The sequence below is a fragment of the Coturnix japonica genome, chromosome 5 (genome assembly GCF_001577835.2).
Source record: "Coturnix japonica isolate 7356 chromosome 5, Coturnix japonica 2.1, whole genome shotgun sequence".
Classification (NCBI taxonomy): Eukaryota; Metazoa; Chordata; class Aves; order Galliformes; family Phasianidae; genus Coturnix; species Coturnix japonica.
In genome coordinates this window covers 270,191-296,002 of record NC_029520.1, presented here as the reverse complement: position 1 = coordinate 296,002, position 25,812 = coordinate 270,191, and the positions used below count along the sequence as shown (strand labels likewise).

General features: G+C 56.5%; 5 protein-coding genes across 8 annotated transcripts; 2 read left to right on the top strand and 3 right to left on the bottom strand.

Moving 5' to 3' along the window:
• Positions 1-8: 8 nt before the first annotated feature.
• Positions 9-1,926, bottom strand: TMEM216 (transmembrane protein 216). The gene is made up of 5 exons (XM_015863212.2): positions 1,801-1,926; positions 1,593-1,694; positions 1,435-1,527; positions 1,145-1,346; positions 9-295 (listed from the first exon to the last, which is right to left on the bottom strand). The coding sequence occupies exons 1-5, from the start codon at positions 1,811-1,813 to the stop codon at positions 280-282; spliced, it is 426 nt and encodes a 141-aa protein (XP_015718698.1). The 5' UTR covers positions 1,814-1,926; the 3' UTR covers positions 9-279.
• A 111-nt stretch (positions 1,927-2,037) lies between these two features.
• TMEM138 (transmembrane protein 138) lies at positions 2,038-4,266 on the bottom strand. 2 transcript variants are annotated; one of them, XM_015863207.2, is made up of 5 exons: positions 4,156-4,266; positions 3,483-3,717; positions 3,233-3,404; positions 2,437-2,512; positions 2,038-2,346 (listed from the first exon to the last, which is right to left on the bottom strand). In XM_015863207.2, exons 2-5 carry the CDS (start codon positions 3,608-3,610, stop codon positions 2,234-2,236), a joined length of 489 nt encoding a protein of 162 aa, XP_015718693.1. In that variant the 5' UTR covers positions 3,611-3,717; positions 4,156-4,266; the 3' UTR covers positions 2,038-2,233. The 2 variants fall into 2 exon arrangements, with proteins under 2 accessions (XP_015718693.1, XP_032300605.1); XM_032444714.1 differs by lacking the exon at positions 3,483-3,717 and having other exon boundaries at positions 4,156-4,265.
• On the top strand, positions 3,752-7,912 carry LOC107314200 (cytochrome b ascorbate-dependent protein 3). Of its 3 annotated transcripts, XM_015863205.2 has the most exons (6): positions 4,251-4,364; positions 5,116-5,321; positions 5,386-5,594; positions 5,665-5,819; positions 6,213-6,375; positions 6,526-6,866. In XM_015863205.2, the coding sequence occupies exons 1-6, from the start codon at positions 4,303-4,305 to the stop codon at positions 6,547-6,549; spliced, it is 819 nt and encodes a 272-aa protein (XP_015718691.1). In that variant the 5' UTR covers positions 4,251-4,302; the 3' UTR covers positions 6,550-6,866. The 3 variants fall into 3 exon arrangements, with proteins under 3 accessions (XP_015718690.1, XP_015718689.2, XP_015718691.1); XM_015863204.2 differs by lacking the exons at positions 4,251-4,364; positions 6,213-6,375 and adding an exon at positions 3,752-3,959 and having other exon boundaries at positions 6,526-7,912; XM_015863203.2 differs by lacking the exon at positions 6,213-6,375 and having other exon boundaries at positions 4,178-4,364; positions 6,526-7,912.
• TKFC (triokinase and FMN cyclase) lies at positions 7,203-10,925 on the bottom strand. The gene is made up of 17 exons (XM_015863198.2): positions 10,641-10,925; positions 10,367-10,556; positions 10,173-10,283; positions 9,929-10,110; positions 9,779-9,857; positions 9,472-9,561; positions 9,328-9,362; positions 9,169-9,253; positions 9,008-9,097; positions 8,822-8,938; positions 8,547-8,666; positions 8,312-8,449; positions 7,997-8,103; positions 7,814-7,917; positions 7,712-7,745; positions 7,548-7,637; positions 7,203-7,447 (listed from the first exon to the last, which is right to left on the bottom strand). The coding sequence occupies exons 1-17, from the start codon at positions 10,644-10,646 to the stop codon at positions 7,295-7,297; spliced, it is 1,731 nt and encodes a 576-aa protein (XP_015718684.1). The 5' UTR covers positions 10,647-10,925; the 3' UTR covers positions 7,203-7,294.
• Positions 10,926-11,009: 84 nt separating this feature from the next.
• On the top strand, positions 11,010-24,538 carry DDB1 (damage specific DNA binding protein 1). Its single transcript, XM_015863191.1, has 27 exons — positions 11,010-11,182; positions 11,801-11,949; positions 12,032-12,148; positions 12,558-12,779; positions 14,617-14,731; positions 14,821-14,918; positions 16,105-16,263; positions 16,644-16,727; positions 17,070-17,186; positions 17,482-17,584; positions 17,730-17,805; positions 17,885-17,993; positions 18,166-18,344; positions 18,442-18,605; positions 18,691-18,798; positions 19,148-19,355; positions 19,779-19,874; positions 20,090-20,201; positions 20,379-20,502; positions 20,811-20,975; positions 21,294-21,388; positions 21,529-21,699; positions 22,611-22,720; positions 22,880-23,049; positions 23,232-23,334; positions 23,662-23,785; positions 23,877-24,538. Exons 1-27 carry the CDS (start codon positions 11,122-11,124, stop codon positions 23,958-23,960), a joined length of 3,423 nt encoding a protein of 1,140 aa, XP_015718677.1. The 5' UTR covers positions 11,010-11,121; the 3' UTR covers positions 23,961-24,538.
• The last annotated feature ends 1,274 nt before the right edge of the window (positions 24,539-25,812 follow it).

Genomic DNA, 25,812 nt, shown 5'->3' with positions numbered 1-25,812 from the left:
CCCAGGCACCAGATAAAAATAACTATTTATTGGAAAATAGTGATTTCTTCTTACAACGCTGTAAAAAAAACAAATTGTCTGTACCTTGGACTGACCTGTGTGTCACAAACCTCGGGGCTGGGTGGCAGCAGGGTGGGTGCTACCCAGGCACAGCCCTGGCACTGCCCACAGGTGCCAGTGTGGGTCTGGCTCACCACCACAGGCTGGAGATGGAGCCTGTGCCACCTGCTTGCTGCCATCTCGTGTACCTGCGCTGCTGTGGTCCTCTGGTGCAGGGCCTCAGTATGCATCCATGCTGCAAAGAACAGAGGAGAGGATGTGTGAGGAGAGGCTCAACCAGCAGAAGGCTGTGCTGCTTCTCAGTGAGACCTGGGCAGGCTGAGATTTGGGTGGGGGATGAACTTGATGAGGTTCAACAAGGCGCAGCGTCCTACACCTGGGGAGGAGTAACTGCATACATCAGTGCAGGTTAAGGGCTGAGCTGACAGAAAGGGGATCTGCAGAGGATTTGGGTGTCCTGGTGGATTATGGGTTGGCCATGAACCAGCCTTTGTGGCCAAGAATGCCAACAGGTGTCCTGGTTGACCAATGGTTGTCCATATGCTAGCAGTGTTCTTACAGCCAAGAAGCCCAACAGGACCATGGGGTGCATTGTGCAGAGTGTGGCCAGCAGGGCAACAGAGGTTCTCCTTATTCTCTGCTCTGCCACATCTGGAGCGCTGGGACCAGTTCTGGTTTCCTTGGCTCTGGGTAAATAGGAACCTGCTGGAGTGCTGCAGAGATGGTTGAAGCTTGGAGCACTTCCCTTACAAGGAAAGGCTGACAGCTCTGAGCCTGTTCTGCCTGGAGAAGACAAGGCTGAGAGGGGATCTGATCTGAAGTGTAGGGGTCAAGAGGGTGGGGGCACGCTCTTTTTAGAGGTGCCTGGTGGTAGTAACAAGAAGGGGCAGTAGGGAACCAACAATAGGAAACACAAGGAAAAACTTCTTGACTTTGAGGGTAATAGAGCACTGGAAGGAGCTTGCCCAGAGAGGTGGTGGGGCCACCCGGGTGCTCTCCTTTGTAATGCCCTCTAGCAAACCTTCTTTAGCAGGGGGTTGGACAGGAGAACCCCCAGAGCTCCCTCTGCTCCCACGCCACCTACCTAGAGAAGGAGGCGAGCGCCAGGCCGCCCAGCAGCAGCTCCATAGAGTAGAAGAGCAGGAGGATGGCACTGAGGATGGCCTCCAGGCGCAGGGCATAGGTCTGCAGCAGCAGGCAGTAGATCGCCATGATGGCTGCTGGCACAGTCAGGGCCAGGCAGACGGCCAGAGGCCCCTTGCGCTGGCACAGGTTGCCCTTGGAACCTGCGGGGCACAGGGTGAGCAGTGCAAGGCTGCACCACACAGTGTGACACCGGGAAACGGGGTGCGGGATAGAGGGACAAGGCCTCACCAAAGAAGATGCGCGTGGCCTCAATGCTGAGGTAGAGCAGCAGCAGCAGCACGTCCAGCAGCAGGTTGGTGAGCGGGTACGGCAGCAGCAGCACTGCGGGCACGGCCACGCTCAGCGCTGGGGGCGGGGGGCGGAGGAGCGGGAGGGCGGGGGCTCACCCTTGTAGGCGAAGATGAAGGCCTCCAGAACGAAGTAGGTCGCGCTGTACCAGCCGTTGAGGAAGAGCAGGACCTGCAGCGGAGCCGAGGAGCGCTGGCGGCCTGTGGGGGTCGCGGGATGGGATGGGATGGGATGGGCGAGGCCCCGCCGCCCGCCTCACGTTCCGCCCCCGGCCCCGCCGCCCCCCGCTCCCGGCCCCGCACTCACTCCGCGCCGCCATCTTCCATCTCCATGGGAACCGCGGCTGCAGGAGGGAAAGCGCTCGGCCGCTCTATCCCGCCCTCTCTATGGCCCTGGAGGACCGAGCCGCGGGTTCGAATCCCCCATTCCGCCCCTCGCTGTGCCTGCGGACCCCCGGGGGGGGCAACCCAATGGGAACAGCCCTGAGTAGTGGGACACCGAGAAGCTGCGTGATAAAAGAGGAGAGAGCCAGCACACACGGACTGGAAAATACAGACAATTTATTTCCTCACTACTCACAAAAACGCCCCAATCCCACCAGGGGCTGTGAGCTGTGAGCACCCTGCCAGCTCCCAGGGCACCACCAGGAAGAGGAGGAACACAGCTGGGCTGGAGCTGGGGGGGCTGAGACCTTCCATCCCCTGGCTATGAGGAGCTGCCCCTCCTGCAGTGGGGGCCATCAACCACGGAAGTGAGCAAACTCCTTGCGTAGCCAGAGCGAGTCCTGGTAGAAGAGCGGGTCACCCAGGTGCACTGCAGTCCTCTTGTAGAAGTAGCAGTAGAGCACGGCCGCTGCAGGAGGGAGGGAGATGAGGGCACAGGGACTAAGCTGGGGTGTCCCCCAGGCAGGTTCCTGCTGCCTCAGTAAGCACGAGCCCTTACCCAGCCGCTGGAAAACAAACAGTGTCTGCAGGCCTTCGGTCCAGATGAAGCGGCTGGAATCCCTCCAGCGCAGGTTCTGACACAGACGGAAACAAGGAAGAACCCATGGGCTTCACTGAACCCATGGGATCACTGATGATCCCGATGGGACGGAGCTGGCCCCACAAGGGCTGTCGTGCTCTTGGTGGCAGCTCCAAAGATTAAGCAGCTCAGGGGATTTGGCCAGCGAGTCAGGACCTATTCTAGCTTCAGACTTTAGATCCCTGCAAATCCCCATCAATCTCCTGCCCAGACGCTGTGGGTACAACATCCCTGGGTCAGCTTCAGTCACAGACCTGGCCCAGGGGCAGCAGGATGGGCCTTTCTCCTGTTGAAAAGCATACAGGAAGCACCTGCTGGCTGCTTTGCTTGTCAAATGGTGACTGTGGCACAGGATGGGGGGAGCTGAGATGGGGAAGAGGGGGTACAAAGCTGCTTGGACACAGCAGGGACCCTTGGGACTTGTTTTTCAGCAGGGTTTCAGCACTCCAGCCTCTGAGCGCTGGTGATTGCTGGGGATTAATCCCAGGTAAACAAAGCAGGATCTGCTGTCATGGCCTTCACTGGGGACCACTCTGCTGTGGTGGGTTTCTGTGCAAGGTTTTCTGTGTGGGTTTTCAAGCAGGTTGCAGTGCTGAGGCTGGGGGCTGGGATGAGGCAGCCCGATAGCTACAAGTAGGAGATTATGGCCTTCCTCCCACAGCACAGAGGGACAGAAGGGAGAAAGGAGCTGCGAAGCCAGCAGCCTCAAACCTACCATGATCCAGATGTGGAAGGAGATGCTGAGTGCCAGGTACGCTGCCGACAGAAGGATGGTGCCCTTGAACTTGTGGAAGAGGAGGTTGACCAGTCCAGCTTGGAAGACAAAGGTATTGAAGAACATGAGGAAAATGATGATGACATTGAAGAGAATGGCAATGTCCTGGATGCTGTGGGAGAAGAGAGACGCAGTGAGAGAGAGGAGAGAGCGGTATGGGAGAGCCCAGCCCTCCTGCCCTGCTGCTCACATGAAGAGGACAAGCTGGACAGCGGGGGCCGTGCGAAGCAGCTCCGAGAAGGAATTGACAAACAGGTCATAGAAGAGCAGCAGAAACTGCAGGAACAGCACCAAGCTGTAGTTGCTGGTCTGGAGCATCTTCCTTCGGCGGAGGCTCGAGCCTTCAGCCCCAGCATCCCTAGTGCTGCGGGCAGCTCATGGCGCAGGGCTGGGAGCTCAGCATCGCTGCTCCCTACAGCTGGCACCTGAAGGGAGCAGAGTTCAGCTCGGTAGGGCTGGGCACAGCCAGAAAAGCAGAGTCAAAGCCATGACAAATCCCAATGGTGTCTGGCACACTGTCGCCTCCAGCTTCCCCAGGCCATAGGGATGGGCTGGAGCACGCCATGACCCAGCACTTGTCACACCTCCAGCCCTGGGCTGGCTGACCCAGGAGCAGACAGGTGTCGGGACGAGAAGGAGCCAGCGCCTTCGTTCCCATCTCCCACAGGTAAGGCGCTGCCCAGAGCTGAGGGGGGAACAGCCCGTACAGCCCCCACACCGCCCGCAGCCCAGCCCGCGGCCTGCCCTCCCCACAGAGACCCCCAGGGTCGCCTCCCCGGCCCACGGAGCCCTGCATTCTTGTCTCCGGGTACCCCCGTCCCCGCTCCGTCCGCCTCCGGCCCTGCCCGCGTCCCAGGGCTCACCCGCGGCCGCCATGCCCCGCTTCCATGGGAACCACAGACGGAAGCTCGAGGGAGCCGCTCTACCCACCGCTCTCGCTGGTCTCGTTGGCCTCCAGCTCGGGAGCGACATCACCACCGAGGCGGGCCGCTAGAGCGGCGCCGTCCAACATGGCGGTGCTCGCTGAGGGCGAAGGGGAGGTGGGGCCCAGCGGGTCCCCGGAGGGGTTGAGGTGCGATTTTCCCCCAACCCCTACGCGGAAATATCTATTTCTGGGGGCAGATGCAAATCTACAGGCAAATAAGCGCTGCCCCGGGTCTGTCCGTCACCTCTTGGGGCTGTGGGGGCTGCAGGTTTGAGGGTGCTGGGCCAGGGTTTGGGGCGCCGGGGGCAACAGCTTTGGAGGTGTTGGGCCCAGATGTGGGGTGTTGGGCCCAGATGTGGGGTGTTGGGGCCCAGATGTGGGGTGCTGGGCCCAGATGTGGGGGGTGTTGGGCCCAGATGTGGGGTGTTGGGCCCAGATGTGGGGTGTTGGGCCCAGATGTGGGGTGCTGGGCCCAGATGTGGGGTGTTGGGCCCAGATGTGGGGTGTTGGGCCCAGGTGTGGGGTGCTGGGCCCAGGTGTGGGGTGCTGGGGGCACGTTCGGGGTTGGGGGGGCAGGTTTGCAGTGCTGGAGGTGGGATCTGAAGGTGCCCGGCTCCGGTTTGGGGGCGCTGAGGGCAGGTTGGGTGGTGCTGGAAGAAGGTATTGGGGTGCTGAGGATGGATGTGGAGGCGCTGGGGGCAGTTCGGTGCTGCTGTAGGTGCTGTCATGACAGGGGATCTACAAGGGACATTCCTGCCTGCCCCCACTGGACGGGACCACCCTCCCCACCGCAGCCGCTTCTCCTTTCGGGTGGCTCCTCCCCGCTGTGCCCGCATTCAACTGAGCCAGTGCAGCACAGAGCCTCCAGGAGGCTGACAGCTCATTTTCCCCCCTCCAGGTCCCTGCACTTTGCCGCGGTGATGCCGGATCTGCCTTTCCTGCCTTTCTGTGCCTTGCTGGGCAGCCTGGGGCTGGGCTGCGTGGCCTTTGTTGGTGCGTGGTGCCAGCACTGGCGCGGTGGCTTCGCCTGGGATGGCAGCGCCCGCATGTTCAACTGGCACCCGGTGCTGATGGTGACGGGCATGGTGGTGCTGTATGGAGCAGGTGAGCAGCGCACGCGGAGTGGCGTGATGTCCCTTTGTCCCTCCCTGACACTGTCACCCCCCAGCGGCTCTGGTGTATCGCCTGCCCCCTGCCTGGCGTGGCCCCAAGCTGCCCTGGAAGATACTGCACAGCACGCTGGCACTGACAGCTTTCATCCTTGCTGTGCTGGGACTGGTGGCTGTCTTTAACTTCCACAATGCAAGCGGGACGCCCAACATGTACTCGTTGCACAGCTGGCTGGGGCTGGCCACCATACTGCTCTTCTCCTGCCAGGTGAGTGCACGCCTTGGCCCCCCACATCCCTGCCCCATGGGCCACCCCTCCTCATCTCCCATCCCCACAGTGGGTGGCCGGCTTCTGTGCTTTCCTGCTGCCCTATGCACCCATCTGGATCCGCGCCCTCTACAAGCCCGTCCATGTCTTCTTCGGCTCCACCATCCTTATGCTCTCCATGGCTTCCTGCGTGTCAGGCATCAATGAGAAGCTCTTTTTCAGCCTGTGAGTGCTGGGGTTTCGGGCTGCGTGTTGGCTCTCTGTGCTTACAATGCCATTGAAACTAAGCATGGGCACAGCTAAGGGAAGTGTGTGATTTCCCCCTGTGCCAGGTGCATGGCTCCTGTGTAATAGGTTATGTGGGCTGAGAGGAAGGCTGGGCAGTCCAGGAAGGCTTTATGGGAGGGTTTAACTCCACAAATGTCACCTCCAGCCGTGCTGCCACATACAGCAGCCACTTGCAGCTGGTGCAGCATTCATCATGATTCAGGGGATTGGGACAGCACCATTGAGACAGGTGACCATGGGTGTAGTGTTATGGAGCCTCAAGGGTAGCAGGGAGCCAGCCCACAGCCGCAGGGCATCATGTGAGATGAGCACTTTGATTCTCCTCCAAAGGAAAAATGGGACAGCATCAGTGCCATACAAACTCCTTCCCCCTGAGGCCGTCTTTGCAAACATTTTGGGGCTCCTCATCATCCTCTTTGGGGTGCTGGTGCTGTGCGCCCTGGCCAAGCCCAGCTGGAAGCGCCCCGAGGCTGACTCCCTTGACACTCATCAGGTACCTGCCTTGGTGTGGGGCTGTTCCCAGTATAGCTTCGAGGAGCTAAGCTGGGGGCCTGCCTCTGAGTCCCACAGCCCCAGCTGGCTTATCTTCAGGGTGGGCTGGGAAGGCAGCACAGGCTGAAGGTTTACCCATGTCTCCCTGCAGCCTCTGCTTGGTGCTGAGCACTGACATCTCTGAGATCCCTCCTGTTGCTGCTGGCCCCAGGCTCTCTGACCCCAGCTCTGATCCCCCAAGCCTGGACTGCTATCTGTGCCAAAGCCCCAGCCCTGCAGTGCCATCCTGGGAACTCTGTCAGGTCAGAAGCTGCCAGAGGAGCTTTCCGTGCCAAGAGACCTGGCCCAGGACGGGCTGCCCGAGCTCCGTCTCCTCTGCAGGAACAGCAGGAGCCTTTGAACCATGCCTTGCCTGTTGCGGGGATGCTTGTGTGGAAGTAGGACCAACCCAGCAGTCCAGTGGACACCTAATAAACTGCTGGCTTCCTTCCTCAGTGCTCCTGTGCGTCTTCTGGGGCTGCCCCACCAGTTCCTCAGCCCTTAGGGCCACCACGTGTTCCCCATCTCATGCTGCAACCCCTAGTTCCTGTTTTGTCTCTTGACTTTGACTGGAGCCTCCTCCAGACCCCGTGCCTGCAGCCACATGAACCCCATGGTTTCCCCACCCAGCACCCAGCCACGGGTCAGTGGTAAAGGCACGCGGATAGCCCAGCTGCTTCCTTCCTCCATGGCTCTGTTTGGCATGGGGATGCATCCCCGAAGGGCCAGTTGCCTCCCATTCCCCACATCCCACCTCCACGTCCCTCTCTGTGTGAGAATGGATGCTGAAGCTGGACCGCAAAGGTTTATTGGGGGAACACAGGGTGTGCTGACACCTCTGCCATCACTACCATGGCCTTGGGGAGCTGCAGGGGGATAGCTCAGTCCTGCAACCCCTCCAGCACAGCTCGCAGCACTGCTGCCGCTGCCACAGCCCCAGGATCAGGCTGCAGCAGCTGGGCTGAGCTGATGTAGCTGGCTCTGCCTGCACCAGCCTCCATGTGCCGAGTAGACTCTGCTGCTGCCTCTGCACTCTGATGAGAAACACAGGTGTGCTCAGCACATGGCTGGGACAAACAAGGCAGCCCCAGATGTCACCTGGGTGCCACTCATCTTAAGACTCCATCTCCATACCTCCACAGCAGAGGTCAACACTGTCAGCAGGTCGGCTCCGGGGCTGCGGAGGGCATGCAGTGCCTGTGCTGCTGCATGCAGTGCATCCAGCTGGGAGACACAAGCAGGAGATGAGCACAGGGACCCACACCAGAGACTCTGTCCATCAGCCCCACAGCACTCACCATCGTCCTGTCGCCTGGGGCTGCTCCTCCGTACCTGCACAGGGAGCAGAGGGCTTGACAAAGTCCCACTCAGAGGGTACCAGGGGGATCCATTGCACTCACCGCTGCATGGCTTCAATACCAGCATCCACAGCGTCAGCCCACACTGGAAGGTCACTGCGGTTGTGCAGGGGGTGGGCGGCTGCTGTCAGGAACAGCCCATATAGCTGCCAGAACACATCAGTGCATGTGATGGGGGGACAGTGGGGGTCCTGAGACACACCCCCTCCCCTCACTGGGGCTCACCACGCCAGAGGAGCCACCCATCTTGTCCAGCAGGAGGTCGGCCAGAGCAGAGAAGAGATGAGCTGGAGTTGGAGGCAGGGGCTGGGCACGCATCCATTCCTGGATGGCTGTGGTGTGGAGAGAAAGGGCTGGGGCAACCTCCAAAGGAACCCTCAACTGCCCTGGGGGTCTCTGCCTCTCTTGGGAGCCAGCTGATCTTCCCCCATGCCTGGACTGGGGACAGTTGTGGGGACTCAGCAAGGAACAAATGGGGGGAACTTTGTCCTTGGAAGGAGTGCCCCAGCAGATGGCACTTCCCAGGGTGCCAGCACCCACCTCGGGCAGCTCGGGCGTGCGTGTGGCCGCAGTCCCCATCACCTGCTGCGCGGTCCAGCTCATTGAGCTTGTCCTGCAGGCTCAGCAGGGTGCTGCACACTCGTGCCAGCACCTTCTGTGCTCGCTCCATGCCAGGCCCTGAGGAGAAGAGACATCACCCCCTATCCTCAAAGTAGCTAGGGAAACTGAAACACGAGTAGGTGACAGTATCCTCTCTCTCTACTGCTGCCCATACCTGTGCTGGGCACCTGCTTTGCTGTCTTCATTCCCTCCTTCGGTGCTGCCACCTCTGGTCTCTGGCTCGTGGCAGGTCCCGTGACCACATTGGGCCATGCCATGGCAGTGGTCTCAGCATCTGGAGCAGCACAAGGGGAGAGTGAGCCCAATAGACATACTCCATCACAGCTAGCATCCAGGTACAGGTGCTGCATGCCCACAGGGGCCAGTGTCTCAGGCCACCCTACACACTGACGTGATCCCATGTCACCTCCCCATGTTGCAGGCGCTCACCAATCAGCCTCAGCAGCTCCTCATCCACCAGCAGCAGGGTGAGGGAGATCCCAGCCATCTCCAGCGCAGTCATGAAGGAGCCCACCAGTGCCCGAGCGATACAGATGCCACGTTTCTCTGCAGGAATGGGAAGGATGTAAGAGAGGAGGTCCCCAGAAAGCCCCCATGAGGTTCCCCATGACTCACCCAGACTGCGCACAGCCACACCAGCCACAATGCTCAGCTCCAAGCAGGACAGACCACCCAGGTTGTTCACCACCAGCACCACAGAGGCTCCTACAGAGCAGGGAGCAAAGTGAGAGCCCCACTTGGGGCACAAGAGGTGCACAGGGGCCAGGGAGACTCACCGGGACTCAGGGGCAGGTGAGAGGCGTTGGAGGGGTCAGTCATGTGTGTCAGCATTGTCTCCACCGCCTCATCCACTGGCATCACCTGGGGAGCACAAAAGGAGCATGAGGGCAGGGAGGGGGCTCAGGGGGAGGATGAGGTGAGAGAATGATGCTCACTTTCATTCTGCGCACGCCAGCTTCACCGTGGATCCCTGCAGGAATGTGGCAGTATCACCCCATGCTGATGCCTGGGATTGGGGCAAGGGTCACGTGGACCCATGCCCCCCCGCAGCTTGGCACAGGGAGGGGGCAGCTCCTCACCTAGCCCCAGCTCCATCTCATCATTAGCCAGCTGGAAGGTGGGCTTGGAGCCAGGCACGCTGCATGGCGACAAGCTGAGCCCCAGAGTGCCTGCAGGAGGGGGAAAGCAGAGAGGGATGCATGCCAGATTTCAGGGCAGGCATTGGGCACGTGAGTGATTGGATGGGGAGGCAGAAGGGCAGCTTCGTCCCAAGCACGCTGCAGGTGCATGGGGTGCTGAACTTCACCCTGTGCTGGTGTCTCTTATCAGGCACTGTGGAGGAACAGGGATGGGGTTGGGGACAGGGATCAGGCCCCGTGCACATACCCATGGCTTTGGTGAGTGCTGACACCCTTGTGACAATCTCATCCAAGCTTGCCCCTGCCTCAGCCATGGCTCCAGCCACCTACAAACGGGCATCGATGGGTGAGGGACGCCCACATGTCAACCAGAGAGGGGCACTGCTTCCCCACAAACCTTGTGCACAAGGACAGTGCCACACAACCCACGACGCCCGGCTTTCTTCTGGCTGGTGAAGGCACAGTCATCACCCACCACCACCATCTGTACATCGGCCCCCTCTGCCCGTGCCCGCTCCAGCGCCAGCCCAAAGTTCAGGCGGTCCCCGGTGTAGTTCTTCACGATCAGCAGCGTCCCCACTGCGAGCAAGAAGTCACACCACAGCCACACGGTGTCCCCACGCCCCACAGTGTCACCATACCTGCACCAGCCTCTGTCACCGCCCGGATGGCCATCAGGATGCTGCCCACAGCAGGAGAGGTGAAGATGGCCCCGGCCACCACGCCGCTCAGCATGCCCTTCCCAATGTAGCCTGCAATGGGCACAGGGGGGACTCAGGGATGCCCAAGGGGCACCAAGTGGGCACCAAGGGCATGGGTGGGCATGGGCACTCACCTGCATGAGCGGGCTCGTGGCCGGAGCCCCCCCCGGAGAGCAGTGCCACACGTCCCCGCAGGGCAGCCAGGTCAGAACGCAGTGCCACTCGGTGTCCCTGCAGCAGTCGTATCCCGGGGTTACATGCCACCAGCCCTGCCAGAGCATCCTCAGCACAGCTGGACACCGAGCACACCAGCTTCTTGGGGACCTGTAGGCACAAAGGGGGGGCTGGATGGGGGTGGGGGGTGTCTGGGGAGCAGGGTGTGGGGGCTGCGTGCTGCCCTGGGCTCACCTCCATGGTTGGGGTGTGTGTGGCACCAAGAGGACGCGGGGCTGTGTCCGCTCCCCACAGCCTTCAGCCCCAGGTCCAAACTCTGTGTGGGAGTGAGGGAGGCCAAGGTCCAGCCTCCCTCAGCGGGGTGGGCCCCGCCTGGCCTGGGTGCAGCCCACACCTGGGGGCACAGCCCCACACACCACCCCCACACTGGGGGGACAGCGACCTACACACTACAGGGCGCTGCTGGGAGGGAGGCCCATCAGGAGGGTCCCCTTCCCGACAGTGAGGCCCCGCCCCGAGCTCCCAGGGCCGCCCCCCAGCTGCCGTCTCGTCTGCCCCTCCGCGGTCCTCCACAACGGCCAGAGCGGCGCGGTCCGCTGACTTCCGGTGACGTCCGCACGGCGGGCGGAAGGGGCGGTGGAGTGGCCGCGCTAGGCCGCAGCTCCCGGTGCGCGCCGCGTTCTGGCCGGTTTCGGGACTCGTCGCCGGTTCCGCCATGTCGTACAATTACGTCGTGACGGCGCAAAAGCCGACGGCCGTGAATGGCTGCGTTACCGGTACCGGCGGGACGGGGCCGGGCTCAACGTTCACAGCGGGATCGGCGCGGCCTTGCGTTCTGGGGGGGCGCTGAGGGCCTCCGGGGGGGGTTGTAGGGAGATGGGGTCGGTGAGGGAGCGGGGTGTTGGGGGGTGTCAGAGGGGAACTGGGGGTGATGGTTGTGCTGAGGGAACGGAGGGGCGGTCTGGGGGGGAAAGGAGGATCCTGGGTGGTGTTTGTGGGTGCAGGGAGGGCTCTGGGAGTGTCTGTTATCCAATGGTGAGCACTGGGGTGCAGTGAGGGGTAGCGGGGTGTGTCTGGGGTTGCCTTGAGGTTCTAGGGGGGTGTGAAGGGTTTGAGGGCTGTTTTCTTGAGGGGACATAGAGCAGGGAGCTGGAGAGGGGCAGGGTGTTTCCATGGGGGCTTCTGGGTTCCAAAGGTGGGGGGTTGAGCTGAGCAGAGCTGTGGGTTTTGCTCTTTAGGGATGCAGTGGGGAGAGGTCTTTTCCTCTGTCCAGCTGTGAAGCTGGTTGCAGTGGGGCTGGCAGGACCTTGAGTGCTGGAAGCTGAATTTGAGTTGGGGGATCAGCAGGATCCCAGGGCTGGAAGCTGACAACGCGTCTTTTTCCCTCCCCCAAGGGCACTTTACCTCAGCAGAGGACCTGAACCTGCTGATCGCCAAGAACACAAGGCTGGAGATCTATGTGGTGACGGCTGAGGGGCTGCGGCCTGTCAAGGAGGTGGGCATGTATGGCAAGACAGCCGTCATGGAGCTCTTCCGCCCCAAAGTAAGTCTGCTCAGGGTAGGGGACAACTCCTTGCAACCCCTCCTGAGAGCCCTTGTGACCCTCCATTCCTCCCTCCCTGCAGGGCGAGAGCAAGGATCTGCTCTTTATCCTTACGGCCAAATACAATGCCTGCATCCTGGAGTACAAGCAGAATGGTGACAACATTGACATTATCACCCGTGCCCATGGAAATGTGCAGGTGAGCCATGTCACCACGCCTACTCAAGGTCAAATCTTTCTGGGAGGGTTATGAACCATGTGTTTCTCTGGTATTTTGTTGCTTGTTAGTCAAATGACTTAAACAATTTCCATCACCTGTCAAATCAAGCTGTTTCCAGGCTTGTTCTTAGTGAAGCTGAGCAGGGGATTATAGTCAGGAGGTGTAAGTGGGCACATCCTGTCAGTGTGTTTGAAAATGAGAACTTAATCTTTCTACTTCATGGTTCTGCCTCATGACATACAGAGGAGCTGATAGCAGCTACTTCCAGCTGGGGCTGTGGATGATAACAGTGCTGGATTTCCATTGGGTGGGCTCTGCTCAGGAGTATCAAAGCACTTCACAGCTCACTGCTTTTTCTCTTGCCCACCTCCATGGATCTCCCTTTCAGGATCGCATTGGTCGTCCCTCAGAGACCGGCATCATTGGCATCATTGACCCAGAGTGCCGGATGATTGGCCTGCGGCTCTATGATGGCCTCTTCAAGGTCATCCCCCTGGACCGTGAGAACAAGGAGCTGAAGGCTTTTAACATCCGCCTGGAGGAGCTCCAAGTCATCGATGTCAAGTTCCTCTATGGCTGTCAGGCCCCAACCATCTGCTTCGTCTATCAGGTGCCTTGTTCTTGATCCTGAAATCAGAGTTTCCAAGGGTCTTCGAAAAGGGTTGAAGCATTGGCAATGTCTTGAAGCTCGCTGAAAGCGGTGCTGTAAGGATGGGTGGGCAGAGCAAGAGATGGTTCTGGCTCCTGCAGGCTTGTTCTGTAGCTGAAGGAAGTCTTCCTGGGCCAGCACAGGATGGTGGTGTGAATTCAGTTTTTCACTGCAGTTCTTAGTTCTCACAGAATCACAGAATGGCCCAGCTTGGAAGGGACCTCAAGGATCTCCAACCCCTGTGCCACAGTCACCAACCTCTGCATTTCATACCAGTCCAGGCTGCCCAGGGCCCCATCCAACCTGGCCTTGAACACCTCCAGGGATGGACAGGGCATCCACAGCCTCTGGGCAGCCTGTGCAAGCACCTCACTACTCTCAGAGTAAAGAACTTCCCCCTGACATCCAACCCAAATCTTCTCTCCTTCAATTTAAAACCATTTCTCCTTGCCCTGCTGTGAAAGAGATGGCTCCCCTCCTGTTTATAGGCTCCCTTTACCATGTGGCAGCAGCACTCTCCTTTCTCAGAATCACAGAATGCTTGGATTGGAAGAGACTTCCAAGCCCACTCAGCCCAACCACTGTTCTGGACAAGCTTGCCCAACCTGGCCTTGAGCACCTCCAGTGATGGGGCATCAGCACAAGCTACAGCTCTCCCCTGTCATCTATGCCAGCTTTCAGAACATGTGGCAATGCTGCCTCTGTCTGAATGAGGAATGTATGTGGAGTCTTTATCCCCCACACCCACACTGACAAATCTGCATTTGGAATAAAACTCTCAGCCCATCCTCACTCCAGAACTATGCAGCGAGGGTGGCTGATGATGCTTTCAGAAGGCTTTGAATTGCTTCACGGGTGACTTCCTCAGAGCCAAGAAACCTGATGGTGGTGTGTAGCTCTGAGAAGGGCTGCTGTTGTTGTATGGGGAAACTGAGGCAGAGCAGAACTGCGATTTGGCCAAAATCTTAAACTCAGAGTTTAGGCAGAAGCACAAGTTTCCACTTCATCCTCAGAGGTATCATAAAGGAGGAACTCAAGCTCTGCATGTAGTCAGCAAGTGAGAAAGGTCTTGTCTCACAGGATCTAACATTTCCGTGCTACAAACTAAACTGGAAGGAAAGCTGTTAGCGATTTGTTCATTTTAAGCAGGTATTGTGCAAATAAAGAGTAAATGAATATCTGCCTCTGTGTCTACCAACTGCGTTTCATCCCTGCAGCAGTTGTGTCTGACTCATGAGGCCTTACGTAAAGCACTGGGGTTAGGCTGTCCCTGGGAGCCTGACTGTGTGTGGAGGGGGAATGTATCCAAGCTGCTGCTTTGTCTAATTCCTTCTCAGTTTGTTAATCATTATCACGGGATTTGGATCAAGGAGAATAGCAGCGAGTCTCTGAGATAATCTTTGTGTAGGTTTGAAACCGGAGGAGAATACCACAGAGATGAGCAAGTTGGTTTAAAACCAAACAAACTCCAAAGGCTCGAGAACTGCTGTTGTAAGGAATAAAAAGGTCCAGAAATGCCAAAGTGGTGTTAACAATTCCTTTGCCGTTTAATGGTCTCACTTCAGCTGTAAAATGGACAGGATATGTTCCAGCTGTGCTAGTTCCTCCTCTCCTGCAGAGCTGTTTCCCCCCTCCTCTGGCTTCCCCCTCTCTGTCAGCTGGTGCTGCCCTTTACTTCTTGCAGCACTGGACTGAAGTGTTCTTTGCATGCTGCTCCTCAGCTGTGCCTCAGGACTCTCTACTGCAGTGCATGTGAGGCTGTTGCCTGCTCATGTGATATTTGTGCTTTCTCTTACAGGACCCTCAGGGTCGCCATGTCAAAACATACGAGGTTTCGCTGCGTGAGAAGGAGTTTAACAAAGGTCCTTGGAAGCAGGAGAATGTTGAGGCCGAAGCCTCCATGGTCATTGCAGGTTAGTCCTGCTGCATGTGGTGTTTTCCCTTCCTTTTCATGCTCAGTTATGGTGCACAGGTTCACTGATAAGACTTCTCCCCTGCATAGTGCCAGAGCCTTTTGGAGGTGCAATCATCATTGGGCAGGAGTCCATTACCTACCACAATGGAGATAAATACCTGGCTATAGCTCCACCCATCATCAAGGTAACACCTTAACTGTGCATTTCATCATAGTATCATAGTCTTGTGCGGGTTGAAAGGGACCTTAGAGATCATCGAGTCCAACCCCCGTGATTCAAGCCTCCTGTGTAGCAGAGCGGCACTTCTACCACTTGCGCCACAGGGGGATTTGAACCCGGGCCCCAGTGTTGCAAAGCAGCATTCCTACCACTGCGCCACCGGGGCACACAGTTCCTGCTTTAGACACTACTGAAATTCGCAGCTGAACATCATTGAATCCAGCAGATTTTCAGTTGCCTACTGATTGAATTGCTATTGCTATAATTCCTCGCTGTGTGTAAGGAGCAGTGCAAGTAGGAAAGCTCTCTCATTTGAAGACTTTTGGTGACTTTGGACTTAATGATAGTAGGTGTTTCTCAGTCTGTTGTTTATCTCTCTGGAACAGCTTGTGGCTTCTCAGGAGTCTGTAAGCTGGAACCTTCTGCTGTGTTTGTGGTGCTGTGTGTTTGTGATGGTGGGTCTCTGTATGGCAGTAACCATTGCTGTGCTGTGCCCAGGAATCCTCCTAACCTGGGAGAGCTCGGAGTCAGGAATTCCATCTGTTCTTGTCTTTAGCTGTAGCCTGGTAGAGCTGCCTGCAGGGCTTGGTGAGTGTCAGTGTTCTTCCCAACGCCCAGTCTGCATTTTGGGGTGTGAGGGATGTTTGTGATCCCTGTAGTGATGGCAGTGCGTGCTTGTTCTGGCTTTGTGGAGTTCTTGGAAACGGTGCAGTAAAGCTGAAATCTTGTTAGGGCCCCAGAGAAAAGGATTAATTAGGAAATAATGAGTGGTTTGAGCATTGGTCCAGGCCAGAGCCTGGTTTCAGTTCAGGCAGTGAGAGATATGAATGAGCCCCTTGGAGACTCGAGTCTGTGTGAGTATGGTTGGGGCACTTGTTCAAAGCGAAAAAGACTGACAAAGTTAGTGACAGAGCTTGAGCTTGTGGTTTTGTCAGAGGGATGGGCCGGTTCCCACATTCAGATGGTGCAGGAAGCACAAATGGCCCAGCTGAGGTGCTGCTCAGGGCTGAAAGAGGACCTTAGCTGTGACCAAAAGGTCCTTTCAGGGCAAATCCATGCAGAGGAGTGCCATGCCTGGGATTTAGCTGTGGTTTCATGCCCCTCTGGAGTTGTTCCAGCAGCTTCCTAACAATTCCTTCATTTGCATGCAGCAAAGCACGATTGTGTGCCACAACCGCGTGGATCCCAATGGCTCCCGTTACTTGCTGGGGGACATGGAAGGGCGCCTCTTCATGCTGCTCCTGGAGAAGGAGGAGCAAATGGATGGCACAGTCACCCTGAAGGACTTGCGTGTGGAACTGCTTGGTGAGGTAAGATGCTGCTGCACCACCTACAGTGTCCCTGCCACTTCTCCCTGGGGGGCCAGGGGGCTCTGCAGGCTGCAGATGCCAAATAGGGGAAGTAGCTCCTCTGTGGAGCACAGCCTGGGGTGATGTTTTTTTTCCCCACAGCTGTCAGCTCTGAACTTTCAGTTGCCAGACACGGGGAGTTCCCTGCCTGTGCACCTGACTGTTCATCTTGCACACTGTCCCTCAGGGATGCTGGGATTCTCTGTGGGTTCTTTAAAGGGATTAAATTTACCTCCCCATGCATTTCTGTTACACTGCGGTTCACGTGTGATCCTTGGGGAGCATGGCAGGGCCTTTTTCACCTTCTCATGGTGGTTCATCTGCACCGTCTCAATTCCCAGACATCCATTGCAGAGTGCTTGACCTACCTGGACAATGGTGTGGTGTTTGTTGGCTCTCGGCTTGGGGATTCCCAGCTTGTGAAGGTGAGTGGTGACATTTCTCTGGCTTAGTCCTGCGTTCAAACAGGATTTTATACGTGCTTGCTTTCATCCTGACTTCAAGAATGATCAAACACTGAACAGGCTGCCCAAGAACATGGTGATTCATCCCTCCTTGGAGGTGTTAAAGAAATTACACTGGGGGATGTGGTTTGTGGGCATGGCAGGGGATGGGTTGGGGTTGAACTTGATGGTCTTAGAGGTCTTTTCCAGCTTGTATGATTTTATGAGGTAGACACATATATGGGGAGAAACTTCCTTTTCCCTACATTCTTTCTGCTTGCTGGGCCCTTCTTGTTGGAAACTGATAGTTGTGTTTGTTCATAGCTCAACGTGGACAGCAATGAGCAAGGCTCCTATGTAGTGGCTATGGAGACTTTCACCAACCTCGGTCCCATCGTTGATATGTGTGTGGTAGATCTGGAGAGACAAGGCCAAGGGCAGGTAATGTTGATTCTGCCTTGCCTATCTCTGCGCTGCAGATGTCTGGTTCTGGCAGATGTGTGTGGTGTGTCCATTGAAGGAATGGACTATGATTCATTTATCAGGGATTTAAGTCTTGTCCTTATGCAGGGAAGGCTTTTATGTCTTGCACTGGGTGGGAAGGATCCTGTTTTCACGAGGAAGGGTTTCCTCTCCTTCACTGGGGAAGGATCAGCAGCCAAAGAACTTCCTTTGAAAAGCATGGATGATGGGGATCCCAACTTCTCCAGTTGGTAAATACCTGCTTTTCCTCCAGCTGGTCACATGCTCAGGTGCCTTTAAAGAGGGGTCACTACGGATCATCCGGAACGGCATTGGGATTCATGAGCATGCCAGCATTGACCTTCCAGGAATTAAAGGTGTGTGAGTTGGTTCATTCTTTCATATACAACCCACGACCTGAGGGGTCCCAGTGGGGACATATCTCTTGGCTGGGCTGTGGGCAGGGGAATTGCAGCCCCCTTTTGTATTATTCACTGTGAGCACATGGTCTTTCTGTTGCAGGCTTGTGGCCCCTGAGGTCAGATTCTCATCGTGAGATGGACAATATGCTGGTGCTGTCCTTTGTTGGTCAGACCAGGTGAGCTGGGGTTAAGGCCATGCCAGACTCTCAGCCTGGTACGACAGGATTGGAGCATGAGATCCTCTTTCCCTTCTAGGGTTCTTATGTTAAATGGAGAGGAGGTAGAAGAAACAGAGCTCACAGGGTTTGTGGATGATCAGCAGACCTTCTTCTGTGGCAACGTGGCACATCAGCAATTGATCCAGGTAACACCCCTTCTAGAGATGCTTTTCTCCTTGTGATTCCATAGCTCTTCTTAGCTGGGGGTTATTTTAGATCTGTGCTGCTCATTGAGGCAGGGTCTGCAGTGCTTCCCTAGGCTGATGTCAGAGAGGAGGTGTTGTCCAGGCTCTCAGGAGGGGTATTTTCTCTCCTCAGATCACCTCTGCCTCTGTGAGACTGGTCAGTCAGGAGCCCAAAGCCCTCATGAGCGAGTGGAAAGAGCCCAACGGGAAGAACATCAGCGTGGCTTCCTGCAACAGCAATCAGGTGGTGGTAGCTGTGGGACGAGCCCTCTACTACCTGGAGATCCGACCTCAGGAGCTCAGGCAGATCAAGTAGGTGCCCACCCCTCCTCCTGGCTCAATGGTTCACAGCCTTGTTGTCTTCAGGCTTCCTGACTGACACTTCTGTCTGATTTCTGCTTCCTGCCAGCTGCACAGAAATGGAGCACGAAGTTGCCTGCCTGGACATCACTCCTTTGGGGGACACTAATGGTATGTCCCCTCTGTGTGCAATTGGACTCTGGACTGACATCTCTGCCCGCATCCTAAAGCTGCCTTCCTTTGAACTGCTGCACAAAGAGATGCTAGGAGGAGGTAGGGCTCTCCTGGGACTGCTGCCAGCAGAGACCGACCTGGTGGAGCCACGAGTGACATCAGCCTTCTCTTCTGCTCTCTGCAGAAATTATCCCTCGCTCCATCCTGATGACAACCTTCGAGAGCAGCCATTACCTTCTGTGTGCCCTGGGGGACGGTGCTCTCTTCTACTTTGGGCTCAGCCTTGAGACAGGTGACTACAGGACCTACCATATGGCGGGCTACTGGGGAGGGTGTTTAGATTTGTGCTCACTTGCTTGTGGTACCATTTTGTTTTGTTTTTCCCAATCCTTCTGGAGGAGATCTGTCTCTTTACCAAGTTTTTCCAGTAGTTCCTTCTTCCCCACTAAGACAGGGTGGGGATTGGCTGTGGGCACTGTAAGTGGATTTCTCCAGGGAACTGTGGAGAAAGGAACGTGGTGCTTCCATCCACTTCTTTGCTGACAGCAGGATGCAATCACTCACACTCGTTTCCTGCAGACATATCTCAGCCATGTAGCTCTGTGTTGTCCTGCTCCCAGCCTGCTGCTCCTTTCCTGTAGGCTTGCTGAGTGACCGTAAGAAGGTGACCCTTGGCACTCAACCCACTGTCCTGAGGACTTTCCGTTCCCTGTCCACCACCAATGTGTTCGCCTGCTCTGATCGCCCCACCGTCATCTACAGCAGCAATCACAAGCTGGTCTTCTCCAATGTGAACCTGAAGGAGGTGAACTATATGTGTCCCCTCAACTCAGATGGGTACCCTGACAGGTGAGCCCGCCCCACAGGAGGGAACTTGGGGCTCTGTGTTGGCACAGACTGTATGGAGAACATCCTGCTCAGCCCTGGTGGTACATCCACCTTGTCCAGAGGGTGTGCCTGCCTGGCACTGACTGATTGTGAGAAAGCCTTCTTCGTAGATACTCTCACAGCATACAGCAGTCGTGGCCTGGGTTCTTCCGGGGCACTCATTAGTCCTTTGTACTGTTGGTGGATCTCACATGAGATGTTTGAGGTCTTAAGCATTTATCTCTCTCTGTACATCAGCAGCCATAGAAACTGCCCTAATCTGTCTGCTGTGCAGTGTAGGAAGGGGACCCTGATCAGCAGTTTGGGGGTCAGGGAAAGAAGAAGATTCTTAGCTGCACAAATGGCCTTATGAGCCCCATTGCTAACAGTTCTCCTCCTTTACAGCTTAGCTTTGGCTAACAACAGTACGCTGACAATCGGCACCATTGATGAGATCCAGAAGCTGCATATCCGCACAGTTCCCCTCTATGAATCACCCAGGTGAGCTGAGAGGTTATTTTTGAGGCCCATGCTCTGCTGTGGGGAGACTTTGCTGTGGGGAGAGCCTACTTTGTGGTGGGCTTGGTTAGCATGCAGGCTGAGTCAATGGGTTCTTGCTGAGAGCAGTCAGTACAAGTGGGCACTTCTGTTCATGTTGCCGCCCATTGGAGCAGCCCGTCCTGGCATCTCTGCTCACACAGCTCTTTGTCCTGCAGGAAGATCTGCTACCAAGAGGTCTCACAGTGTTTTGGTGTGCTCTCAAGTCGTATTGAGGTACAAGACGCCAGTGGGGGCACCACTGCACTCAGACCCAGCGCCAGCACCCAGGTGAGGGGGCAGCTGCCAGCTGATCCCTGAGCTGTGTGTACTTCAGCTCCTCAGCCAAACCACGGTGCAGATTTTGCTGTTGCTCAGGCCTAGGGAGCTCCTCCCCCACTCATCCCCCTGGTCCCCAGTTTTCTCAGCCTGCGTGTACATGATATGACACATCTTCCTATGTCCTAGGCCCTGTCTAGCAGTGTGAGCACCAGCAAGCTGTTCTCCAGCAGCACAGCACCACACGAGACGTCCTTTGGAGAGGAGGTGGAGGTGCACAACCTGCTCATCATCGATCAGCACACTTTTGAAGGTACCGGCCCCACGTGCTGCCCAAATTCTGCTCAAGTGCCCATCAGCACATGGCTAAGAGCTCCACAGTCCTGTGATCTCATATGTTCACTTAGTAGGAATATTTTCCCTCCATCATCAGCCATCCAGCATCAGCCAAAGGGCATAAGTTTGAGGTGTAATGGTTGGTGGCACAGGATGGTGAGGGGATCATCAGACTCTGCACCTCATTCCGTTTTGGAGCTTTTAGCTGCTCGTCCCGTGCATGGGGGTGCTGCCTGCTGAACCCCAAGGGACTCAGCTGTTTCTGTCTTTCCCTCTTTGCAACAGTGCTTCATGCTCACCAGTTCCTACAAAATGAATATGCCCTTAGCCTGGTCTCCTGCAAGCTTGGCAAAGACCCAAACACCTACTTCATCGTGGGTACTGCCATGGTGTATCCTGAGGAGGCAGAGCCAAAGCAAGGCCGCATTGTTGTCTTCCACTACTCTGACGGTAAGAGCAAAGGTGTCTTGTCTGGCCAAGTCCAGCTGCTTGAGGGCAGTCAGGGAGATCCAGGCTGGTTCTGCAGGGGTTTGTCATTCTACTGTGGGCTGTCACTGCATGTCCTCTCCTCCCCAGCTGCCAGAGGAGCCCAGGAACTACATTCTGGGACTTGCTTTCTGTTGTCCTCCCCCATTCCTGCACTGCTTGCCCACAGATCCTCTGAGGCAGTGAGCAGTGTTACTTAGAGCAGCTCGTGCGAACCCTCTGCGGTTTGTTAGCCATGGGAGCACGGTGCAAATAACTGGGCCTGCTGTGGATTCATTGCAGGCAAGCTGCAGAGCCTGGCTGAGAAAGAGGTGAAGGGAGCTGTGTATTCCATGGTGGAGTTCAACGGGAAGCTGTTAGCCAGCATCAACAGCACGGTAGGGCCCTTGTGAGACCCCAGCTTCCTTCCCGAGCATGTGTCAGAACTGGAGGCTGTTGCAGCTGTGTGTGTTGAGGAGTGTGTCCTGGCTGGCACAGCTGAGTCCCAGCTCAGAACCTGGTCCCTTCCTTCCTCCAGGTGCGCCTGTACGAGTGGACAGCCGAGAAGGAGCTGCGCACAGAGTGCAACCATTACAACAACATCATGGCTCTCTACCTGAAGACCAAGGGAGACTTCATCCTTGTGGGAGATCTGATGCGGTCTGTCCTGCTCCTTGCCTACAAGCCCATGGAAGGAAACTTTGAAGAGGTATAAGTGCTGTTGGGTTTGCAGTGGTTTCAATAAGAAAAGACCTTGACATCGAGTCCAATTGTCAACTTGTCTGCCAAGTTCCTTTAGCATCACTTAGAATCTTAGAGTCATTTAGGATGGAACAGACCTCCAGGAAACAAAAGAACTCCACTTCTCCCATCACTTCACATGCATTGAAAGATGCTGTAATTCACCACAGTTCTCCTGTGTGTTTTCTGCCAGCCGTCAACACCAGGTGAACTGTAGGTGTGATAGTTTCTGTAACGTATGGAGCTGCTACATGTTAGGATGAGACAAGTTAGTGTTACAAATGCTGGGGCTTCCTTCAGGAAGTACATTGGCTTGGTCAGAGAGGTGCTGGGAGCTCACACTACTTGTTCCAATAGGCGTCAGACAGGGGAAACAGTGTTGAAGATGGAAAATGGAGGAGCCTGGCTCAGCCCACCTCACCCAGCCCTTTGGGGACAAGGGTATGGGGTTGCGCACAGAGAACAGGGTTACATGGTGGCATTCTTTTAGACAGATCCCCATGCTTCTTGGAGGGACAGATCCCAGACTTGGAGGACGTGCCAGGAGAGGGGAGCTGCCCAACACTGTGCAGTTGGGGTGGCTTATTGAGACTGGCTGCATCTGTCAGCAAATGCAGCATAGCTGGGGGTCGGACCAGGCGCTGGGGCCATCTGTGCACCTGTGAGAATGGCATTAGCATGGCCTGGCCTCATTTGCCCTGGCATCATCCAAGTGCAGCTTAGGCCAGAACCATCTTCACAGAGATAATTTATGCCTTTTGCTCAGTAGAGAGGTCAAACTGCATGTTGCCTCACCCACAAATGGAGCTGCTGAGTGGGACAAAGGTGCTTGATGACAGGACAGTGTGCTTCACTGCCCCTCCTCTTTTCCCTTTCCAGATTGCCCGGGATTTCAATCCAAACTGGATGAGTGCCGTAGAGATCCTGGATGACGACAACTTCCTGGGAGCAGAGAATGCTTTCAACCTGTTTGTGTGCCAGAAAGACAGGTGGGCTGGCAGGAAGGGGGTTGTATCAGTGCACAACAGGAGGGATGGGGCGTGTGTTGGGCAGGAAAATGGACAGAAGCGTGCCTAGCTCTGAGCTGGGATTTGGGGGAGCTCTCCTTTGCCCCCAGCACAGACTGAGCGGAGTACATTGGCTTTCAGTGCTGCCACAACTGACGAGGAGCGCCAGCACTTGCAGGAGGTGGGGCTGTCCCACCTGGGAGAGTTTGTCAACGTCTTCTGCCACGGCTCCCTGGTCATGCAGAACCTGGGCGAGACATCCACGCCAACACAGGGCTCCGTTCTCTTCGGCACAGTCAATGGCATGATAGGTGAGGGGCAGGGAGCACCTGGAGATTCCTTTTGTCTCTTCTTCTTTCCATCCTTGTCCCAGCCCTGTCAGACAGCAGCCTCCAGCTGTGGCCCTACCATTCCCTGCCTGCTGCCAGCTGCAGCATCGTGGTCTTAGGATTTGCAAGATGCTGAACTCTCATCACCGTGTTTTCCATTGCAGGGCTGGTAACTTCACTGTCAGAGAGCTGGTACAACCTCCTGCTGGACATGCAAAACAGGCTGAATAAAGTCATCAAGAGCGTGGGCAAAATCGAGCACTCCTTATATCCTTCTGTGGTCCAACTGGGAGCCATTGCTGGGGGCTGTTTTGTGAATTAAAGCGCACCTTGCAGGGCTGGAGGACAGACTGGGCTTTGTGGGAGTGCAAATGTTGGTTTCCCTTTGATCCCAGGAGATGGCTGTGTTTGAGGAGCTGCATGCAGTAAGGTCGACTTCCCTGGGTCTTCCTTACTACGTTTTTAGGGCTATTTTCTAGACTGTGAGGCAATGTTGTCATTCTGCTTCAGGCTACCCAGCAGAGGGGGCTTATTTCTATTTGTAGTGTGGGATTGATGTCTCTCAGTGCAGATTTGGCTCCTTGACAGTGCCACCTGGAGATCATTTCACACTGAGCGCAAGACAGAGCCAGCTACGGGCTTCATTGATGGCGACCTGATTGAAAGCTTCCTGGACATCAGCAGGCCCAAGATGCAGGAGGTGGTAGCAAACCTGCAGGTGAGAGGGGTGACACTGCTCAGAAACGGAGGCTGTGCTAAACCCCAAACACGTGCCCTGCTGTTTCTCCATTGCTTTCCTGTTACTGCAGATTGACGATGGCAGTGGGATGAAGAGGGAGGCCACCGTGGACGACCTGATCAAGATTGTGGAGGAGCTGACCCGCATCCACTAGCAGGATTTGGGGCTTTTCCCTGACACCTTCCTCCACGTAGGGCACAGGGCTTCATTCCCCTGGCTGGCTGCATTCAGAGTGGCCCTTTGCTGAGGGGGGGTGTCTGCAGGAGAGCAGTTTTTTAGGGATCTGGGGGGCACCACGCTGTTGCCAGCTTGGATTCACCAATCCTACGGACTTGACCAGAGCTGGGCTTTGCTGGTTGCTCTCACTTGGGGCGACCCACAGCAGTGCCCTTGCTTGGGTTCACGCTTAGCTATTGTCTTTTTTTTTCTTTTGTCTGCTTTTGGTTTTGATTCTTTTCGATCCGTCGTGGGTTTGGTTGGGGGTTTTTTGGTTGGTTGGTTGGTTTTGGAAGAGGAAACAGCTGCCTTGAGCACCAGGAGCCATCTGGGGTGGGGTGAGATCTGCAGGCCCAGAGCGTTTCTCTGCAGCTGGGGTTGGAAGCAGAGGGGGACAGCAGGACAGCACGCTCCCCTCTCTCTGCAGCACCTCATGCTCGCTCAGGGAGAGAGTTCCTGGGAAGCTCAGTCGGTTGTGGAGTCTGAGTTTTACCAAATAAAGTAGTCCAAAAGGAATGGTGCGTCTGCTGCCAGTGCCCTGCACTACTGAGCAGCACAGGTGTGTGGGATTCACATGCAGAATGGCCTGGGTTGGAAGGGACCCCAAGGATCACAAAGCTCCAACCCCCCCACCCCCCTTAGATACCAGACCAGGCTGCTGGGGGCCCCATCCAACCTGGCCTTGAACACCTCCAGGGATGGACGGGGCATCTACAGCCTCTAGCTGTTCCAGCACCACTCATAGTAAAGAACTTAAGGGTTCCTTCAACTTCAGGAAGGGTCCCTGCCTTCCCTGGAGCAGGAGGGGCAGGGAGTACAGAGCTGGGAGCTGGAAGGGCACAGTCAAGTTGGGCTCTGTCCAGGCTGGGGTCCTGCCCCTCATTCTCTGCGTGTAAAACAGAGATTAATCATTATCCTCCCGGCCTCCATTTGGCTCCGGGCTGCCTGAGCCCTGCCTTGCTGCTGTTGGGATTGCTGAGCAGTTGCCAAAATGCACGTGAGGGGGCTGGGGAGTCCCCAGCTGCCCTCTTCCCCGTGGGAATCCGTGGGGTTAAACAGGTCCCATCCCACACTTAGGGCTACCTAAAGAGGGGAGAATGGCACAGGACCCCACTCTGGGTTCTTTCCCCTCCTTATGCAACTCAGCTTTTTGCTCCAAAAGCTGCATGTGCACGTGAGCACCCTGGCCCCATGGTAGCACAAGTCTTTTTTCCCCTATATTCTTCCTTTCCTGCAGCAGCTCAGAGGTGAGCAGCATCCTAAGGGCAAGAGTGTGTTTCCAGCAGCCCTGAGCTGCTGGACAAGCCTTAAGTGTGGGAAGAATCTGATCCACCTGGAGCGGGCTGTGGTGTTTGGGATGGGGAAATCAAACCGACCCTCCATAGGCACCTTTCCATTGCTGGAGGGCTCAGGATCTGTGCTTAGCCCTTCTCTCCCTACAAGCAAACCCGGGGTGGCAGGTGTCTCTCTACTTCCCTGCGGGCAGCGTTTGGTGATGCCGTGGGGTGATGCTTGGGGCTGCAGGCTGAGGGTCGCCCCGTTGCTCTGCTGCAGGGATCGCCCTTTGCTCCGTGCCATCAATCATTTACCTGCCCTTCACCTTCGCTTCAGCCCCCAGCCGGGCGCAGGGAGCTTCGGGCTGGAGGGGTTTCAGCCCCCACGGAGCCCCTCGCCGCGCCCTTCCCCACTGCACTTTGGCTCCTCTATCTGCTGCGTGCTCCTCTTTGGTGGGTCCCCGTGCAGGGCTGGGAAGGCGGCCCAGTGCCGCCAGGAGGAGGAGGAGGAGGAGG

Excerpts from the sequence above, each read along its gene's own strand:
- TMEM216 (XM_015863212.2), bottom strand. Across the intron at positions 1,528-1,592 it reads CTTCATCTTCGCCTACAAGG|TGCTGCTGCTGCCGTACCCG; the intron begins GTGAGCCCCCGC and ends CCGTGCCCGCAG. Across the intron at positions 1,347-1,434 it reads GGCCACGCGCATCTTCTTTG|GTTCCAAGGGCAACCTGTGC; the intron begins GTGAGGCCTTGT and ends TGTGCCCCGCAG.
- TKFC (XM_015863198.2), bottom strand. Across the intron at positions 9,363-9,471 it reads TGAGATGGAGCTGGGGCTAG|GGATCCACGGTGAAGCTGGC; the intron begins GTGAGGAGCTGC and ends ACATTCCTGCAG. Across the intron at positions 8,939-9,007 it reads TGTGGCTGTGCGCAGTCTGG|AGAAACGTGGCATCTGTATC; the intron begins GTGAGTCATGGG and ends CCATTCCTGCAG.
- TMEM138 (XM_015863207.2), bottom strand. The coding sequence starts at position 3,610 with ATGCTCCAGACCAGCAACTACAGCTTGGTGCTGTTCCTGCAGTTTCTG. Across the intron at positions 3,405-3,482 it reads GTCCAGCTTGTCCTCTTCAT|CATCCAGGACATTGCCATTC; the intron begins GTGAGCAGCAGG and ends CTTCTCCCACAG. Across the intron at positions 2,513-3,232 it reads CCTTCCACATCTGGATCATG|AACCTGCGCTGGAGGGATTC; the intron begins GTAGGTTTGAGG and ends CGTCTGTGTCAG.
- LOC107314200 (XM_015863203.2), top strand. The coding sequence starts at position 4,180 with ATGGGAACCACAGACGGAAGCTCGAGGGAGCCGCTCTACCCACCGCTC. Across the intron at positions 5,322-5,385 it reads GGTGGTGCTGTATGGAGCAG|CGGCTCTGGTGTATCGCCTG; the intron begins GTGAGCAGCGCA and ends GTCACCCCCCAG. Across the intron at positions 5,595-5,664 it reads TACTGCTCTTCTCCTGCCAG|TGGGTGGCCGGCTTCTGTGC; the intron begins GTGAGTGCACGC and ends CCATCCCCACAG.
- DDB1 (XM_015863191.1), top strand. The coding sequence starts at position 11,122 with ATGTCGTACAATTACGTCGTGACGGCGCAAAAGCCGACGGCCGTGAAT. Across the intron at positions 14,919-16,104 it reads TAGCTCCACCCATCATCAAG|CAAAGCACGATTGTGTGCCA; the intron begins GTAACACCTTAA and ends ATTTGCATGCAG. Across the intron at positions 16,264-16,643 it reads GTGTGGAACTGCTTGGTGAG|ACATCCATTGCAGAGTGCTT; the intron begins GTAAGATGCTGC and ends CTCAATTCCCAG.